The sequence below is a fragment of the Pristis pectinata genome, chromosome 13, assembly GCF_009764475.1.
Source record: "Pristis pectinata isolate sPriPec2 chromosome 13, sPriPec2.1.pri, whole genome shotgun sequence".
Classification (NCBI taxonomy): domain Eukaryota; kingdom Metazoa; phylum Chordata; class Chondrichthyes; order Rhinopristiformes; family Pristidae; genus Pristis; species Pristis pectinata.
In genome coordinates, this window is record NC_067417.1 from 8,759,457 (window position 1) to 8,779,253 (window position 19,797).

The following is a 19,797-nucleotide window of genomic DNA, read 5'->3' on the forward strand; positions in this document are numbered from 1 at the left end:
CATCCATTAGTAAGGACCCCTACCATCTGGGCCATGCCCCCTTCTCATCGCTCCCATCAGGATGGACGTACAGGAGCCTGAAGACCCCCACCTCAAGGTTCAACAAAAGCTTCTTCCCCACTGCCATTAGGTTCTTGAACCGACCTGACACTACCTCAGATTATATTTCCCTCACCTTGCACTCATGTTGTTATACTTGTTTGTTTATTATCTTGTGTGAATTATGTAAAATTTATGTTAATATAAGTTTATGTAATTTATGTTTATCACGTTTGTAATATGCTGTGCTGCTGCTGCAAAAAGCTAATTTTCATGGCATTTATACCCTGGGGATGACTGCCCATGACAATAAACTTGAACTGGTACAGTCTGCTGTTGGAACTGGATTCCTGTGGACCAAATGTTCATGAAGGATCCATCTGCACTCTCAGGTCAATGTAAATGATCTGTAGAATCCTAACATCTTTACTCAGAAGGAGGCCACAAAACACATTGGGTCGATGACAACTTGCTGCATAGCAACCTGCTCAGTTCCATTCCCCTGCGGATTATTTTCCCATATGCACCTATCAAACTCCCTTTTGTCCCACTGTATAATCACTGAGTTTTATAACTACTTTCTGCTTCAGTAAAGATTTTCCTCACATTCCTCCTCTCTCATTTGCCTCAGCCAGTATCACCATTATACTGGCTATCTCCTATCTTTCAGACCAGATGAAGGGCCTCCACCTGAAATGTCGACTGCCCATTTCCCTCCATAGATGCTGCCTGACCCGCGGAGTTCCTCCAGTGCGTTGTTGGAAACTGTTATTTCTAGGTTCTCCCACATGAGAAAGCGTCCTCTCCACATCCACCATGTCAGGACCCCGCAGTATCTTAAATATTTCAATCAAGAACACCTCTCACTCTTCTAAGTTCCAACACACACAAACCTGGATTGTCCGACCTTTTTTCAGAAGACAACTCACTTATTCCAGACGTCAGTCTAGTAAACCTTCTCCAAACTGCTCCCAACACATCGACAACCTTCCAATACTCCAGGTTTGGTCTCGCCAACGCTCTGTGTAACTGAAGTATAACCTTCCTACTTGGTAATCAATTCCCCTCGCAATAAACAACAGCTTACTGACCTTCTGTGAATTATGCACCAGGACATGTTGGTCCATCTCTGAGCTCTGTAATCCCTCACCATTTAAATTATAAGCTTTCTGTTTCATTTTCCTTCAAGAGGATGTGGAAGGCCCTCAACAACTTTCCTTCTAATGTACCTTTAGGTTACAGGCCATCCCCAGGTAATGAATGGGGTTCCTTTTTTACAAATGTCCTTAAGTCAATTTCGTCCATAAGTTGGAAAATACACAAAAATTGCTCGATATAGTATCCACACCTCCACAAATGACATCAGAAACAAATAAGACTGATAAGAAAGAACAATTATTAAAAGTGGGAGAGAGGAAACTGGTTCAGCCGTTTGTAGGAATGAAAGTGTGCACATACGTTGAACTTTTAAATTTAATATTATGTTGAACTTTTGAATTAAATAATATTATGGGAGCTTATTCATATTTATGGGTGTCCATAAGTCGTGTGTTCATAACCCGGGGACACCCTGTACAAGTATAGGGAGCTCCCCATAAGTATGTGGATCAGTTTCCAAGATTTACCTTGCAGGGCATGGCTGAGTGTTGCAGGTAGTCGTTCCTGTTGCAGGTCTTGTATGTGCAAGGCACAAGGTGGTGTTGACTTGAATGAGGTGGTCCTGCAGACAATAGGCGGTGGTCATCATTTTTCCTGTGAGGAGATTAAGAGGGTGTTAATATTTGAGTAAATCCAGGCACGGTAGTGTAGCGGTTAGCATAACGCTATTACAGCGCCAGCGACCCAGGTTCAATTCCGGCCGCTGCCTGTAAGGAGTTTGTACGTTCTCCCCGTGTCTGCGTGGGTTTCCTCCGGGTGCTCCGGTTTCCTCCCACATTCCAAAGACAAACGAGTGTGCTATGTTGGCGCCGGAAGCGTGGCGACACTTGCGGGCTGCTCCCAGAACACTCAACGCAAAGAGATGCTTTTCACTGTGTGTTTCGATGTACATGTGTCCAATAAAGACATCTCATCTTTAAGGATTTCATGGAGAGATTGCAGGTAGATAAACCAATGTGACGGTAAGCCATTCCCTCTGGAAAGGTTTAGCTTCCTGCACTAACCTGTCCTGAATTCTGCATGAGGAAATGTGAGGTAATGCACTTTGAATCATAGAGTCATACAGTACAGAAACAGGCCCTTCGGCCCACTGAGTCCATGCTGACCATCAAGCTGATTTTGCACTAATCCTATTTTATTCTCCCCATATTCCCATCGACTCGCCCCAGATTCTACCACTCACCTGCATTCAAAAGGCAATTTACAGTGCCAATTAACCTGCACGTCTTTGGGATCTGGAAACTGGAGCACCCATGCAGTCACACTTGCAAACTCCACACAGACAGCACCAAAGGTCAGAATTGAACCCAGGTTGCTGGAGCAGTGAAGTGGCCACTCTACTAGCTGCACCACTAAGCTGCCCCTACGTGGAAAGGTGCTTAGAGGGAGACCACAGAGTGCTGCTCTTTGGGGTGTTCTGGGTGTCCGTGCGTGAAACACTAAGTGAGCAAGTAAGGACAGCAAGTAGGCCGTTGAATATCGGAGTAGGGACATTATGTTGCAGTTCTGTAAGTTGTTGGTGAGGCCGCACTTGGAGTACTGTGTACAGTTTTGGTCACCCTGTTATAGGAAAGACATGGTTAAACTGGAAAGGGTGCAGAAAAGATTTACGAGGATGTTGCCGGGACTAGAGGGCCTGAGTTATAGGGAGAGGTTGGCCAGGCTAGGTCTTTATTCCTTGGAATGTAGGAGAATGAGGGGAGACCTTATAGAAGTGTTTAGAATAATGAGGGGCCATAGATAAGGTAGATGGTGACAGTCTTTTCCCCAGGTTAGGGGAGTCCAAAACTAGGGAGCAGAGGTTTAGAGTGAGAGGGGAAAGATTTAAAAAGGGCCTGAGGGGCAACTTTTTAATGCAGAGGGTGGTGAGTATATGGAACGAGCTGCCAGAGGAAGTGGTTGAGGCAGGCACATTTAAGAAGCACTTGGATAGGTACATGGAGGGGTGGGGCTTAGAGGGATAAGGGACGAACGCAGGAAATTGGGACTAGCTGGGTGGGCACCATGGTCGGCACAGACTTGAAGGGCCTGTATCCATGCTGTATTACTCTATGACTCTGTGACTGTAGGGGGTTGCCGAGGCAATATCTGGAGTACAGTGCACAGTTTATTTTAAGGAGTGATATACTGGCTTTGGAGGCTGTTCAGGGAAGGTTCATGAGGCTGATTCCTGGGCTGAAGGGCTTGTGTTATGAGGAACAGTTCAGCAGGTTGGTCCTTAGATGAACAAGAGGGGATATTTTTGAAAGATTTAATATTCTGAGGGGCTTTGACAGAGTTTCCCTGACTAGGGAAACCCAGTACTGGGGAGCACAGTTTCAGAATAAGAATCACCCATTTAAAATGGAGAGGAGGAGGAGTTTCTTATAGAACATAGAACAGTACAGCACAGAACAGGCCCTTCGGCCCACAATGTTGTGCCGACATAGCTATTCCATCCTACCTACAGAACGCCCATATCCCTCCATTTTCCTCTCATTCATGTGCCCATCCAAGCCCCTCTTAAAAGCCCCCAATGAATTTGCCTCCACCAGCCTATCAGGCAACACATTCCAGGCATCCACCACCCTCTCAGTAAAAAAAGTACCCCTCACGTCTGTTCTGAACCTACCCCCCCTCACCTTAAATGCATAAAAGATTTTTCTCTGAGAATCTTTTTTAACTCTCTACCCCAGAGACCTGTGGACACAGATATTGAATATATTCAAGGCTAATATAGATGTAATTTCAGTCTGTAGAGGAATCAAGGGATTATGGGGAGGAGCCAGGAAATTAGGGCTCAAGGCAAATTCAGATCAATCATCATCATATTGACTGGGGTAGCAAGCTTTAGGGGCCGGATGGCTGACTGCTGCTCCAGTTCCTTATGTTCTTTTCTGATGTACAATCTCTCTTCTTGTCCCATAGCCTAGAGAGAGTTCTCACTCTTCAGAGAATCCTACAGCACTGAAAGACACCAGTTGGTCTATTGTACCTGTGCCAACTCTTTGAAAAAAGATAACCCATTAAGTCCATTCCCCTGCTCTTTTCCAAATGCTTCCCTGCAAATGTTTCATCTTAATTAAATATCCAATTCCCTCTTTAAAGTTATTGTTGAATCTGTATCCACATCCACACGAGTAGTGCATGCCAACTCATGACAACTCGCTGTCTGAAAGAAAAATCCTGAGGGTAGAAATTCATCCTCTTTTCCACGTGCAGCATGTATGATTTAATATTGTTTGAGTCAATAGATCCAGATTACAGAAGCAGAGTTCAGATCAGACACAAAACAACAACCTCTGGTTAATGCATGCAAAATATTAAGAGGAATAGATAGAGTGGACAGCCAGCGCCTCTTTCCCAGGGCACCAATGCTTAATACAAGGGAGCATGGCTTTAAGGTATTGGATGGGAAGTTCAAGGGAGACGTCAGAGGGAGGTTTTTCATCCAGAGAGTGGTTGGTGCATGGAATGCGCTGCCAGGGGTGTTGGTGGAGGCTGATGCGTTGGGCAAGTTCAAGAGATTGTTAGATAAGCATATGGAGGAATTTAATATAGAGGGATATGTGGGAGGAAGGTGTTAGATAGTCTTAGGTGTGGTTTGAAGGTCGGCACAACATGGTGGGCCGAAGGCCCTGTATTGTGCTGCATTGTTCTATGGTTCATACAACAGGGGAGATATTCCCCCACCAGCTCTCCTTCAGATCTTTCTTACCACTCCCTGGGTATAGAGGTTACTTCTAACCCTCAGTATCATAACCACGCATTATACTACACTGCCCTCTGATATGACAACCTTCCTAAAATCAGTGATTAGAATTGGATGCACTGCTCCTTTTCCCTCTGGTTTTATGGGGAAGTCAGAACTTCATGCACCAAGCCTGTAGCTGCATATATCAGGCACACTGGTGCAACATCACATGCGCTCTGACACCTCCCTCCCTCTCTCTCCCCCTTTCTGGGGGTGTCCCACCTACAAGCAGACCGCCAGTAACCCCTGTCTATGCTTTCCACGTGGGAGGGGGTCTGAAACCAGAGAAGAAGAAGCGGTGGTGTGGGCTGGAGGTTCCACACCCTAATGCAGCCATTGCTGAAAACGGGTATCAGTGTGACTGACGCCTTCAGAGAACCACCGGGAGGAGCTTAATGGAGGGAGAGGGAAAAGAAATCCAGACACATCCCAGGAAGTTCTCAAAGAACCAAGACTCTAATTCTCTTCTTTAATCTTTCAAAGGATGTGATTGTTAATGTTGGCATTTGTTGCCCACACCTGATTACTGCCGGGTGAGGAGGGTGTGGGAATGGCCTGGAGCCCCAGACCGGGTGTCGGAATGGCCTGGAGCCCCAGACCGGGTGAGGAGGGTGGGGGAATGGCCTGGAGCCCCAGACTGGATAAGGACTGATTTCCTCCAAAGGACAGTCATGAGGCGGATGGATTTTTTTTTACAGAAATCCAGTAGTTTCCAGGTTAGTGGGACCAGCTTTTCTTTAAATTCCAGATTTATTTAATTACTTGAATTTAAACTTCCCAGCTACCCTGGTGGGATCTGAACTGATGTCCCTGAATCAATCGTCCAGTAATCTGGATGCTAGTCTTTAAATATACCACGATGCTCTTATGGTTAGCTTACAAACTTAGAAATCATCTTCCAAATATTTACCTCCACAGATATGGGAATCATTCATTCCAGAGGAAAGAGGTTTTCATTTATATAGCACCTTTCACAACTTTTCAATGCTTTAAATACATTGTTGTAATGTCGGAAGGAAAGCAATCTGTCCACAATACGAACCCACAAAGAGCAGTGTGCCAATGACCGGATCATCTGTTTTAGTGATGCTGAATAAGGGTTAAATATTGGCCTTGGAAAGCAGGTATGGCCACAATTTAACCTCACACCCATTAATACAGTACCCCCATGGTACTATGAGCTAAATGTTCGATGCTGACACCCCTTGGGCAGGAATTGGACCACAAGAAAGGGAAACTATGCCTAACCAAAGAAAGCAGCTCTCTGAATTGGGATCTTCCCAGAAAATCTACATGGTTGCAATATAACCACTGATTCACTGACTTCCTTGACATTCAGTTCAACACTCCATTGGCCTTTTCAATTTTTGCACCTGTTCTCCAGTTTTTAATGGTTTCTGTAAGCACTGTCCCATTGCAGATGGTGGGAACTTGCTGTGCACAAATTGGTCCGACATTATCACAGCAATTCAGAAACACTTCACTGGTCATAAGAGATTCTGTGATGCTCTGGGGGCGTGAGAGGTGCTCCTATTACAGGAGTCGAGAAGTTATGATGCATCTCTATAGAAGTCTGGTTAGGCCGCATTTGGAGTATACGTCCAATTCTGGTTACCTCACTATAGGAAGGAGGTCGAGGCTTTAGAGAGGGTGCAGAGGAGGTTTACCAGGATGCTGCCTGGATTAGAGGGCATGTGCTATCAGGAGAGGCTGGACAAACTTGGGCTCTTTTCTCTGCAGCAGCTGAGGCTGAGGGGTGATAAAATTATGAGGGGCATAGATAGGGTGGAGAAGCAATACCTTTTTCCCATTATTGAGCGATCCAATACCAGAGGGCATGCATTTAAGGTGAGAAGGGGTAGGTTCAGAACAGACGTGAGGGGCAATTTTTTTTTTACTGAGAGTTGTGGATGCCTGGAATGCGTTGCCTGATAGGGTGGTGGAGGCAAATTCACTGGGGGCTTTTAAGAGGGGCTTGGATGGGCACATGAATGAGAGGAAAATAGAGGGATATGGGCATTCTGTAGGAAGGAGGGAATAGCTATGTTGGCACAACATTGTGGGCTGAAGGGCCTGTTCTGTGCTGTACTGTTCTATGTTCTAAATATAGAAAGTGCAAATCAAACAATATCCGAGTCCAATCAAATTGAGGGGATCTAGTGCTCCAGGATTGGCCACAGGGTTTGATCTAAATCCATTTTTAACACAAAAAGCATTGGAGGAACTCAGCAGGTCAGGTAGCACCTATGGAGGAAATTGGACAGTCAATGTTTCGGGTCAAGACCTTTCATGTGGACTGAACTCAGTTGGTCAGGCAGCATCCATGGAGAGAAATGGATGAAGAGTCTCGACCTGAAATGTTGACTGTCCATTTCCCTCCATAGATGCTGCCTGACCTATTGAGTTCCTCCAGCACTTTGTGAGTTGCTCCGGACTCCAGCATCCACAGTCTCTTGTGTCTCCCTTTATTATTGTGTTTTTTTCCATACCTCCATCCCAACTCACCTCAGTTAAGATCAAACAGGTACATTGGTGAAAATATACGAAAAGAGACGGGAGGATAAATAACAAGAAAAAGGACAATGACTCGGCATGTCAAGGCATGTTACCGAGTCACCGTGTTGAGCTAAGCCTGCCAACACTTTATCGACCTGATGTTGCTCCCTGGGCCACAGGCTATGAAGGGGACAAAGCCACGCACTGTGCCTCCAACAGAAAATATGTTAACGTTTCTCCCTCTCTCTCGGGGGAGAGTTAAAAAAGAGCTTTCTTCTTCAGACGAATGGGAGAGGTACTCACCTCCAGCACATGATGCGGAGCAACCTGATCTCACGACCACCCAGGTGTAGTTGTGTCTCGGCACAGTAGCCTTGCTTTCATTAGCAGCCTTTGGTAACGTGTACTCCCAGGCAATACCTGGATTCTTGCCTTGTAACAGGATCTGTTGGCGAAGGGGGTGGTGGTGGCGGGGAGCATTGTGAAGTGGGGGGGAGTGGGGGGGGGGGGGGAGGTTAAAGAGATGATGAACAGGATTAGTGCAAATCGTTCTCCACCACACACAAAAAAAATTAAATCCACTGTTAAATGGGAGATTTATGAAAAGTGTTCCAAGTCGCACAAAGGGTTTAAATGAGGCATCTAAAGAGAATGCCTCAGTATTCACAAACATTAAACAATTGGCTAAAGTATCAGGGATGACAAGAGGATATTATTTAATCCTAATCCTATTATGGAGATCTTGAAAGGTACCTTGAAGCATATTCACTGTTTCAAAAGGGAATTGGATAAATATTTGAAGTAGTTGTGGGTGCTACAGGAATGAGCAGGACAGTAGAGATGAATTAGGTCGGCCTCTCTCAACGTTTGGCTCTGGTACAATGAGTAGAATGGGCTCCTCTAGTGCTGTATCACTCTGTGAATTCCCTTCTTATCTTTTCAATCTTCTGTTTCAATAAATTCAAGAAGGCATCCTATCTGGATGTATCACGGCTTGGTATGGCAACTGCGCTGCCCAGGACCGCAAGAAACTACAGAGTTGTGGACACAGCCCAGCGTGTCACGGAAACCAGCCTCCCCTCCTTGGACTCTGTCTTTACCTCTCGCTGCCTTGATGTAGCAGCCGGCATAATCAAAGACCCCACCCACCCGGAACATTCCCTCTTCTCTCCTCTTCCATCGGGTAGAAGATACAGGAGCCTGAGGGCACGTACCACCAGGCTTAAGGACAGCTTCTACCTCACTGTGATAAGACTATTGAACGGTTCCCTTATACGATGAGATGGACTCTGACCTCACTATCTACCTTGTTGAGACCTTGCACCTTATTGCACTGCACTTTCTCTGTAGCTGTGACACTTTGTACTGTTATTGTTTTTACCTGTACTACCTCAACGCACTCTGAACTAACTCAATATAACTACACTGTGTAATGAATTGACCTGTACGATTAGTATGCAAGACAAGTTTTTCACTGTACCTCAGTACAAGTGACAATAATAAACGAATACCAATACCAATAAATGAAGATGTTTAACCGTGTGAGCTGTGAAGCATCTGGTATCATAATTGAATTACTGGACTAGTAATCCCAAGGCCTAGAGAGATCTTGGTGAGATAAAAGTAAAGAAGTAAAGATCTAGTGAATCACAGTGTGGTGTATTTATGTAAATATCACGTGGTTATAGAACATAATGGCACTATCACATACTGCCTTGTTGTTCGGACTAGAATAGACTACCTCCTCGTTTTAAAGTTACAAACAACTGTCGATGGTTCAGGTCGAAACCCTGCATCAGGACTCATGCAGGGTTTTCACCCAAAATGTCAAGTTTCTTTCCCCCTGGGATGCTGCTCGACCCACTGAGTTCCTCCAGCAGATTGATTGTTGCTCTTAATTCCAGCATCTGCAGTCTCTTGTGTCTCCTTGTTTCAATGTTCTTGTATCCTGTAGATACCATTGTAAGTACATGTGAGAAGGCCACCCAGCCCCTTAAGCTTGTTCTGCCATTTAATAAAATCTCAGCTGATCTGACTGTAACGCCATCTCCACATTCCCATCTACCCACAGTAAGTATTTACCTCCTTGCTTGTCAGAGAATTTACCAGCAATCCATTGCCATATAAGATACCCCTCAAAAATATATTACACTCAGCAAGTTTACCTGTGGGATGGGAAACAAGGTCAACATTTCAGCCCAATGATCCTCTGAAACGTTAACTCTTTTTTCTTTAACCACACGTGCTACCTGAGCTGCTGAGTGTTTCCAGCAATTTCTATTCTATTTCAAATTTCCAGCATATGCTCTCTGTTGATTTTGTGTTAATGATCTGGAAATGTGATTTCAAATCCCAATGTGGCATTTAGGGAATTTAGGTTCGGTGAAATAAATATCTGAAGTTCTAAAACATGAAGTAATAATAATGGTGAATGCATAACTGCAGACTGTCCTCAGAGACCTTTTCCCCAGGGCGAAAATAGCTAACACAAGGGGGCATAATTTTAAGGTGATTGGAGGAAGGTATAAGGAGGATGTCAGGGGTAAGTTTTTCACACAGAGAGTGGTGGGTGCGTGGAACGTACTGCCGGCAGAGGTTGCGGGGGCAGATACACTAGGGACATTTAAGAGACTCTTAGACACATTAATGATAGAGAAATGAGAGGTAAGGGTTAGATAGATATTAGAGCAGGATAAAATGTCGGCACAACATTGTGGGCCGAAGGATCTGTACTGTGCTGTAGTGTTCTATGTTATGAACACCCATATGTACGAGCTCCCATAATATTATAAAAATTCAAAAGTCTGGCCTACGTATATATGTTTATCCTATGAAAGGCAGAACCAGCTACCTCCCTCTCTCCACTTTTAGTAATTCGTATCAGTATTATGTGCTTTTGATGCCATTCATTACACTACTGTGAAGGTATGGTTACCATATTGAATGATTTTGTGTATTTTCCGACTTACAGACAAAATTGACTTATGGACATCAGTACAAACAGAACCCGTCCATCACATGGGGAAGGCCTGTATCAAACTGGCTTAAAAACCCCTCTGGTTCTCTTCCATCCTTCAGGGAAGGAAATCCATTGCCCATACCCAGTTTGGCCTGTTGTAACTCCAGACTGCAACAACATGGTTGACTCTCAACTGCTCTCTGAAACAGCTCAGCAAGTCACTGTGGAAAGCAACCCACCATTACCCTCCCCAGATTAATTTAGGATGGGTTCTTGTCAGCAAAGTCTACATTCTATAAGGAAATTTTTAAAAAAAACATGTGTGATGACCCCATTCTCAGCAGGGACCCATCCCAAAGTTCTCTTACGGGCAGCATACTGGTGCAGCTGCTTCACAGCTCCAGCAACCCAGGTTCGATCTTGACCTCTGGTGCTGCCTGTGTGGAGTTTGAACCTTCTCCCTGTGACCGTGTGTGCTTCCCACAGGTCCTCTGATCCCCTCCCACATCCCATAGTTGTGTTGGGTGGGTGACAGGAGAATCAGATGGACTTGTGGGAGGGCAAGGATTACAGGGAAATAAGCTGGGGAATGGGACTGCTGGGATCACACTGAGAGCTGACATAAACTTGATGGACCCAATGGCCACCTCCTGAAAGCAGCCAGGAGCCATAATGGCCAATGGATATTTCCCTTGCATGAGTACTGTACTTACATTATTTTGGTCTTTGTACAGGGCTCTCAGAATCAAGCCTGACAGAGTCATACAGCAGAGAAACAGGCCCTTCGGCCCAACTGGTCCATGCCGACCATGATGCCCATCCAAGCCAGTCCCATTTGCCCAGGGTTGGCCATTAGTGTAGCGGTTAGCATAATGCTTTACAGCGCCAGCGACCCGGGTTCAAATCCGGCCACTGTCTGTAAGGAGTTTGTACGTTCTCCCCGTGTCTGCGTGGGTTTCTTCTGGGTGCTCCAGTTTCCTCCTACGTTCCAAACACGTACAGGTTAGGAAGTTGTGGGCATGCTATGTTGGCGCCGGAAGCATGGCGACACTTGCGGGCTGCCCCCAGAACACTCAACGCAAAAAGATGTACCTCGAAACACACAGTGAAATACATGGAACTACTAAAGAAATCTTCTCTTATCTTATTATCCTTCTAACCCTTTCCTATTCATGTCCCTGTCCAAATCTCTTTGAAAAGTTGTTATTGTACCTGCCTCTACCACTTCCTCTGGCAGCTCGTTCCATATACAGACCACCCTCTGTGTTTATCAAAAAAAAGTCGCACCTTATTCCCATTAAATCTCTCCCCTCTCACCTTAAACCTATGCCCTCTAGTTCTTGATTCCCCAACCCTGGGAAAAAGACTGAGTGCATTCACCCTGATGCTAAGATAAGTTTAGGAATTGTAAGGCTAAGATTGATGAGCAGCCAAACTTCTCTTCTCCTTGACCTTTCTCAAGGCTCCAGAGAGTCCAGTTATCTCTCTGTTTAAATCCCTCTCTGCTTGCGTCCTCCGAAAGAATTCACAGACCTAGACAGTTTTCAGGCTCTGCCCTGAAGCCCCACTAAACCCAAACATTCTGAGTCCTCCAACTGGTTATCAGCTCTTCCCAAAAATTTATGGTTGGCATAAAAAAAAAGCTTGTATCAGCTTGTCCATGTCCTTGATACAAGCCTTTCACATCTGCCTTTACATGCCATTGAATGACATCAGCCACAAAATGGTGCCCTCTTGACCACAGTATTTTAGTATAATAAATTTTACAGCTTGCTAAATCCCGATAAACATATGCTTTGGTATTGGAATGAGGCACTTCTGTAGCTATTCCTCCCTTGTCTGCATTCCTGCCTTTGTCGAGTTTAGCTTAAGGCACTAGTGGAAGCCAGAGGAGACAACGGCATGCATCGGAGTAAATAATTTGTTGCTCACATTCAATTATCCCCTCAGGAAGGGACATTATGTCTATCACCAGATGTGCTGGGAATTCTTTCAGTTCCCACCCAGTGGTATCGCCGCTGCTTGTGGTCACTATGCTGACTGACAGCATTGGGCTAAGGAAGAGAGCGAGACTTGCAGGTGGGAAGAGCTCGAGAACCAGCCGAGAAGCACCAGCCAGTGACACTTGCTGCAAGTTGCCTTCGGGCACACATCTGGACCACTGACCAATTTGTGTTTGGTTATGTCACTCCCATCTGGAGTATTTGTGCACAGTTGTGGTCTCCCAGCTCTAGGAAAGATATCATTGTGCTGGAGAGGGTGCAGAAAAGAATCACAAGGATGTTACAGGGCCTGAGTTATAAGAAGAGAGTGGATAGGCTTGGACTTTTTTCCCTGCAGTGTAGGAGGCTGAGGGGTGACCTTATAGAAATACAAAATCAGGAGGGGCATAGATAAGGTGAATGTTCACAGTCTTTTCCCAGAGTAGGGGAGTCTAAAACTAGAGATTTAAGGTGAGAGGGGAAAGATTTAAAAGAGACCTGAGGGGAAACTTTTTCACACAGACGGTGGTGGACATGTGGAACGAGCTGTTAGAGGAAGCTGTAGAGGCAGATACATTGCATTGTTTAAAAGACATTTTGACAGGTATGTGGCTAGGAAAGGTTTAGAGGGATATGGGCCATACATGAGCAAATGGGACTAGCTTGGATAGACGACTTGGTCAACGTGGATGAGTTGGGCCAAAGGGCCTGTTTCCATGCTCTGTGACTCTAAGATATTAAGATATTTATCTATTAGTCACATGTATATCGAAACACACAGTGAAATGCGTCTTTTTTGCATTACTGAGAACGTGCTGGGTGCAGCCTGCAAGTGTCGCCACGCTTCCGGCGCCAACATAGCATGCCCACAACTTCCTAAGCCGTACGTCTTTGGAATGTGGGAGGAAACTGGAGCACCCGGAGGAAACCCACGCAGACATGGGGAGAACGTACAAACTCCTTACAGACAGCGGCCCGGAATTGAACTCGGGTCACTGGCGCTGTAATAGTGTTACACTAACCGCTTCACTGTGAAATAGCACTTGTGAATAGGGATTCAGAAAAAAACCCTCTAACATGGAATGGTGAGAGAATGGACCAGGTCGTTACAGTGGCACAGCAGATTGTGCTACTGCCTCATAGCCCCAATGACCTGGTCTGAGCATTCTCACTGTGATGGTCTGTGTTTCCTCCAGGTTCTCTGGTTTCTTCCCATATCCCAAAGCCCTACTTGGTGGGAGGTTAATTGACAACTGTACATTGATGCTGGTAAGGTGGATAACAGGAAATTCAGGGCACAGCCCTGTGAGGGAGAATAGGTTAAAGGGAAATAAGTGGGGGAATGAGGCTGATGGGAATGCTCGAAGAGCCAGGATGGGCTAGTATGCGTTTAATGGCCTCCTTTTTTGTTATAATGAAGTATTTAAAAAGAAGATGGACATGGTCTTTTTCCTTGGGAAAGGGAACCAAAAACTAAAGGGCATCGGTTTAAGGAGAGAGGGGAAAGATTTAAAAAGGGACCTGAGGGGCAAATTCTTCACACAGAGGATGGTGTGTATATGGAACGAGCTGCCAGAGAAAGTATTTGAGGCAGGTACAATAACAACATTGAAGAGACATTTGGATAAGTATATAGACAGGAAAGGTTCAGAGGGATATGGGCCAAACACAGGCAAATGGGACTAGCTTAGGTGGGCACCTTGGTCAGCATGGATGAATTGGGCCGAAAGGCCTGTTTCCATGCTGTATAACTCTATGGAAGCAAGGTTGAGCTGCATTTTAAGCAGAAGCTAAGTCCACAGTGCAGACTAGTGTTGACCAAGGGACTGAATAACTTGTGTCTTTGCTTCGATAATCTTCATCCCTTTTCATGGAAAACTCTAAAAGAAAATCACTTTGGAATAAAGGTATAACTGAGATACTGAGAAGATGTTTACCATCAAGGGGGAAATCCAAAACAAGGGGGTATACAATCAGAATCTGGGGTCACCAATTTGAGACAGAGGTGAGGAGGGATATCTTCTCTCAAAGGGTTGTGAACCTTTGGTATTGTCCACATGGAGGTTGTGGCAATTGAGTCACTGGATGTATCCATAGGCAAGATAAACTGATTTTTGGTCTCTCGGGGAATGGGAAACAGGGGGGAATGTGGAGCTGAGGCCAAGGTTAGATCCGCCATGATCGTCTCGAAAAGTGACGCAGGCATAGTGCGTGAATGGCTCACTTCAGCTCCTATTTCTTATGTTCTTGCTGACATCACTGATGGCCCTGAAAAGAAGTTTTCTCCCGTGAATCCATCCGCCACAAGAAATTGGTAGAGAAGGTTGAATGCCTTTTTTGTAGAATAACAACTTGTATTCATACACACTTTTAATGAAACGAGTCATTCCAATTCACAACAGTCCACACCCCTTACGGCCATCAGACAGTGCAAAAAAAACCAAACTGTTGGAGGAACTCAGTGGGTCAAGCAGCATCTGTGGAGGGAAATCGACATTCGACGTTTCGCATCAAGACCCTTCATCTGGACTCTGACCCGAAACATCGACAGACCAATTCCCCCCACAGATGCTGCCTGACCCGCTGAGTTCCTCCAGCAGCTTGTTCTTGGCTCCAGATTCCAGCATCTGCAGTCTCTTGTGTCTCCAGGTCAGAGGAGAATGTGGCAGCTCACCCATTTAAAAAATTTCAGCCTGTCTGAGGGAATCAGACCTTTAGTTATTTGACACAATGGATAGGACCAGTAATCTGAGTTATATTAACCATGAAAAATACTGGCCGTCATTAAAACACACCTGGTGTATTAAGGCAGAGTACATTCAGTACAACAGTCGAGAAAATAAGTTCCAGATTTTTTAATGTCTTGATCAATATACATTTATCTCTTTATAAGAGAGGGCAATTGTTCTCCAGACATCACATTTTCAAGCAACGATGACACAAGGCAAGGAGAAAGAAACCCCTTCAAGGATTTGCTTGGGAGAGACTGATTGATTACTTGGGAATTTTAAGCTGAAAATTCCCACTGGAATAACTATCACCTCCATTTCATCTATTTTCCTATCATGTTACATCATTGTGCAAAACTTCAATGGGTTAGTGTTACAGAGCAAGAGGGGATGTCCTCTTAAACCGCTCATAGACTAATATGGGGGGAATGTCCCACAATTATAGCCAAGAGAAAATTTTATAATCTTCACAGCTCCTTTAATGAAAGAGGGTGGATTCACATGGCAACCTTAATTCCTAAAAGAACTGGGTGTGGGGGAGACCCTCAGCTGAGGGAGTAGCCTCCCCATAGAGCATTGAGGCACTGGGATAGTTCAAAGGTCAGTGGTTTCCATTTCGCTTTTACTCTGAGGTCAAGTGTTCTCTCCAGACATCTTTACCCGCTGTACTCGAGACACTCATTTACTTGGGCTACTTCTGAGACTCTATATCTAGTAATAACTCTTAACAACCACTTGAGACAGGCCTGCAGGGCATACACATTAGGGGGATGAGTTTCGATGCTGCACTAGAGCTGGCGTGATAAACGACTTGAAACATTGAGCCGTACTTGGGAGGCAGGACTCTTGATTGCAGCTTATAATTTGAACACTTGTACAAACATTAGCCTTCTACATAAAGCTCTCCAATTAAGCAACAGTCACTGGTTGAGGCCACAATGACATCACACCTCAATGTGCCTTCATGAGTATTTTCTGATTCTGGTGGACTCTGCATATGTATTAAAGAACATTTCAATTTTTTTTTCTCAGAAAGTAGTCGCCTTAACAGACCTCCCATTAAACACAGTGAAAAATCCGAGGTTCGATCCTTCGGTAGCAAGGAGATCGCCAAGAGGACTCACGTAGCTGATTCCCACCAGTCTTATGTTGGGATGTAGCACCCTGGATGAGGTCCATTTCCCCACTGGCCTTGACTGGTTTCACAACTGAGCCCCCACTGAACACAGAACAGTACAGCACGGGAAAAGACCCTTCGGCCCATGATGTCTGTGCTGACCACAATGCCAATTTAAACTACCAGCACATGGTCTACCTCCCTCCATTCCCTAGCTGCTCATATGCCTGTCTAAATGCCTCTGAAACATTGCTATCATATCTGCTTCCATCCCCACCCCTGGCAGTGTGTTCAAGGCACTTACCACTCTGTGTAGAAAAAAATGCTTCATAAATCTCCTTTAAACTTTTCCCCTCTCACTTTAAACCTATGCCCTCTAAGTATTTGCCGTTTCCACCCCGGAAGAAAGACTCTGACTACCTACACTCTCTATGCCTCTCATAATGTTGTATCCTTCTATGAGATCTCCCCTCAGCCACAGATGCTCCAGAGAAAACAATCCAAGTTTATCCAACCTCACCTTATAGCTACCACTCTCCAATCCATGCAACATCTTACATAGAACACTACATCACAGTACAGGCCCTTTGGCCCACAATGTTGTGCCGACATTTTATCCTGCTCTAAGATCTATCTATCCCTTCCCTCCCACATAGCCCCCTATTTTTCTATCATTCACGTGTCTACCTAAGAGTCTCTTAAGTGTCCCTAATGCATCTGGCCCCACAACCTCTGCAGGCAGTGCGTTCCACGCACCCACCACCCTCTGTGTAAAAAAAACTTACCCCTTATACCTTCCTCCAATCACCTTAAAATTATGTCCCCTTGTGTTAGCCATTGTCGCACTGGGAAAAAGTCTCTGACTGTCCACTTGATCTATGCCTCTTATCATCTTGTACACCTCTATCAGATCACCTCTCATGCTCCTTCTCTCTAAAGAGAAAAGCCCTAGCTCACTCAACCTATCCTCATAAGACATGCTCTTATAAACCACTTCTGAAAGTCAGAGGCCTGTTGAAACTACCTTTGATCATGTGAGAAAATACTGGAAGATCACGAGGTGCCAGAGGTCTGGTGGTATCCATGGAAACACATGGCATTTCAGGGCAACCATCCTTATCTGCACCTCTGCTTTCTGCTACCACCTAACATGGACATCCTCTGTTCTTCAACCCCCACCACTTTTGCCTGTGATGTTGATCGCAGGTGGAAGCCATTCACCGTGGCCAGTGTGGGGAGGTCTCTGAATCTCCGCTCCCACCACTCATCAGTCCACGGGCTGACTACAGGGCTACCTCCAGCTCTCTGAGCCTCAAGCTTAACGGGTAAACTCTTGAGCTGAATCTCATTCAATGTCTCAGAAGGGCAGAACAGTGGCACAGTTTGTAGAGCTGCCGCCTCACAGTGCCACTTTTGATTCCACTTTGCTTTGTAGAAAGCTGAGGCAACCAGGGCGGCATAATGATGCAGCTAGTGGACTGCTGCCTCACAGCACAGAGACCTGGGTTCAATCCTGACCTTAGCTGCCATCTGTCTGGAGTTTGTTCTCCTTGTGACCCTGTAGTTCTCCTCTGGGTCCCCCTGTTTCCTCCTACATCCCAAAGACGTGCGGGTTGGTAGGTTAATTGGCCTTTGTAAATTGCCCCCAGAGTGGTGGAATCTGTGGGGAGTTGATGGGAATGTGGGGAGGGAAAAAATGGGATTAGTGTAAAGGGGTCAGTGCAAACTCAGTGGTCTGTAGGGCCAGTTTGTCCTGCGATTCTACATCTATGACAGATAGCGTTCACAATTTTCAGCACAGTGGGGTTTGTCAGAACACCATCAGGGCATTGGCGGGGAGTTCAACTGAATACAGTTGGTAAAAGTAGGGAACACTCTTATATAAAGGTGGAACGTACAATCTCGGATGGCTAGAAATTACTCAAACCAAGAAAATGGACACTATAGCATCACTGTGGGAGCATGCTGTGCATGAACTGACTATCCCTTTTCCCTCCAGTTCAGTTGACTGTGAAAGTCTCTGGAATGCCTGAGGTCAGGAAGGGTGCAATTTACCTGCAAGTCTTTCTTCCTGTTTGAGGGGCAGAGGTCATGGAGTTATACAGCATGGTAACAGGCCCTTCGGCCCAACTCATCCATGCCGACCAAGGTGTCTTCCTGAGCTAATCCCGTTTCCCTGCATTTGGCTCATATCCCTCTAAACCTTTTCTGTCTATGAACCCGTCCAAGTGTCTTTTAAGTGTTGTCATTGTACCTGCCTCTACCACTTCCTCTGGCAGCTCGTTCCATACACCCACCATCTTCTGCGTGAAAAAGTTGCCCCTCGGGTCCCCTTTACACCTTTTCCCCTCTCACTGTAACTGTGACTATTCACCTTATCGATGCCCCTCATGATTTTATAGAAGTCTATAAGGTCACCCCTCAGCCTCCTTCGCTCCAGGGAAAACAGTCCCAGCCTGTCCATTATCTCCTCAGAACTCAAGCTCTCCAGTCCCAGCGATATTTCTAGTCTCAGGATTAAGGCTTAAAAATAAAGAACTTGGGAGGTGGTGAACTGCAGTAAAGACCTTTCTTTTGTGTCTGTCCTGAGCTGCTCCCCTGTTATTAAATGATGGGTGTCTCGGGAGGATTCCAGTCCAGGAGTTCACTCTGTGCACAGTGAATGGGAACTGCCATTAGATACACCAGCTGGCCCCAGTTTCAAGACTCCCTAAAGCACAACATTCTCAGCATCTCTGCAGTGGGCTGAACACGCAGGCTCGTATTCTGTGGTGGAGAAATAAAAGTCATCCTGGGACCTCAGCAGATCCTTGTTGGAGGCTGTGGGAGCGGCGGGGGGTGGGGGGGGAGTGTGTTCGATGGTACTTTCACATGGAGAGCACAGAGAGATTAATGGGACACTGTTCTGCTTCCCTGACAAAGGTACTCTTATCCCTCACCACTGGAATCAAGTATCGCTTCAGAGACTCTGCCACAGAAACATGTTCCTCTCTGCACTCCGCTGACTTGAGGTGCTGTCCTTGAGTTACTCACCAATAATGAGAAATGACATTTGGTTCTGACACTGAAGTGATATATATAGGTTTATGTCTCACTCCCAGTGTAACCCTACTCTGGGAACAGTCAGGAGATTAACCTCCAACATTGATTCAGGCCACATAATTGATGTGACAGACTAAAACTCTCTGTCCTTCACCTGCTCCATCCAACACTATAAACTTCCCAGAAAACTGCTCCCTTTCTTTAGTCTTGTCTGTTAAGATGGATAGCGCCCGAACTCTGTGCTGTGTGTCTCTGTAACTTGATCGTAACTGTTGCACCATTAGTCCCAGGAGGGTGAAAGACTGTTGATGGCATCTAGTTGATTCATGGGATGGCTACTGAAAATGGCAACCCGTTTACGGCTCAGAAACCCAAGGACAGCATCCAGGTTGAATACCGTGAATTGCTCATTGACATCAATACTTAGGGGACTTTTTCCTAGGGTGAAAATGGCTCACATGAGGGAGCATAATTTTAAGGTGATTGTTGGAAGGTATAAGGGGGATGTCAGGGGTAAGTTTTTTTTTTACACAGCAAATGGT

At 45.5% G+C, this 19,797-nt stretch overlaps 1 protein-coding gene across 1 annotated transcript in view; it reads right to left on the reverse strand.

The window, feature by feature from the left end:
* adamts18 (ADAM metallopeptidase with thrombospondin type 1 motif, 18) overlaps positions 1–19,797 on the reverse strand; it is a 242,553-nt gene that overhangs the window by 45,360 nt on the left and 177,396 nt on the right. Inside the window, 2 exon segments of the mRNA XM_052028680.1 lie at positions 1,665–1,791; positions 7,730–7,871. Coding sequence (XP_051884640.1) covers positions 1,665–1,791; positions 7,730–7,871 — 269 coding nt within the window.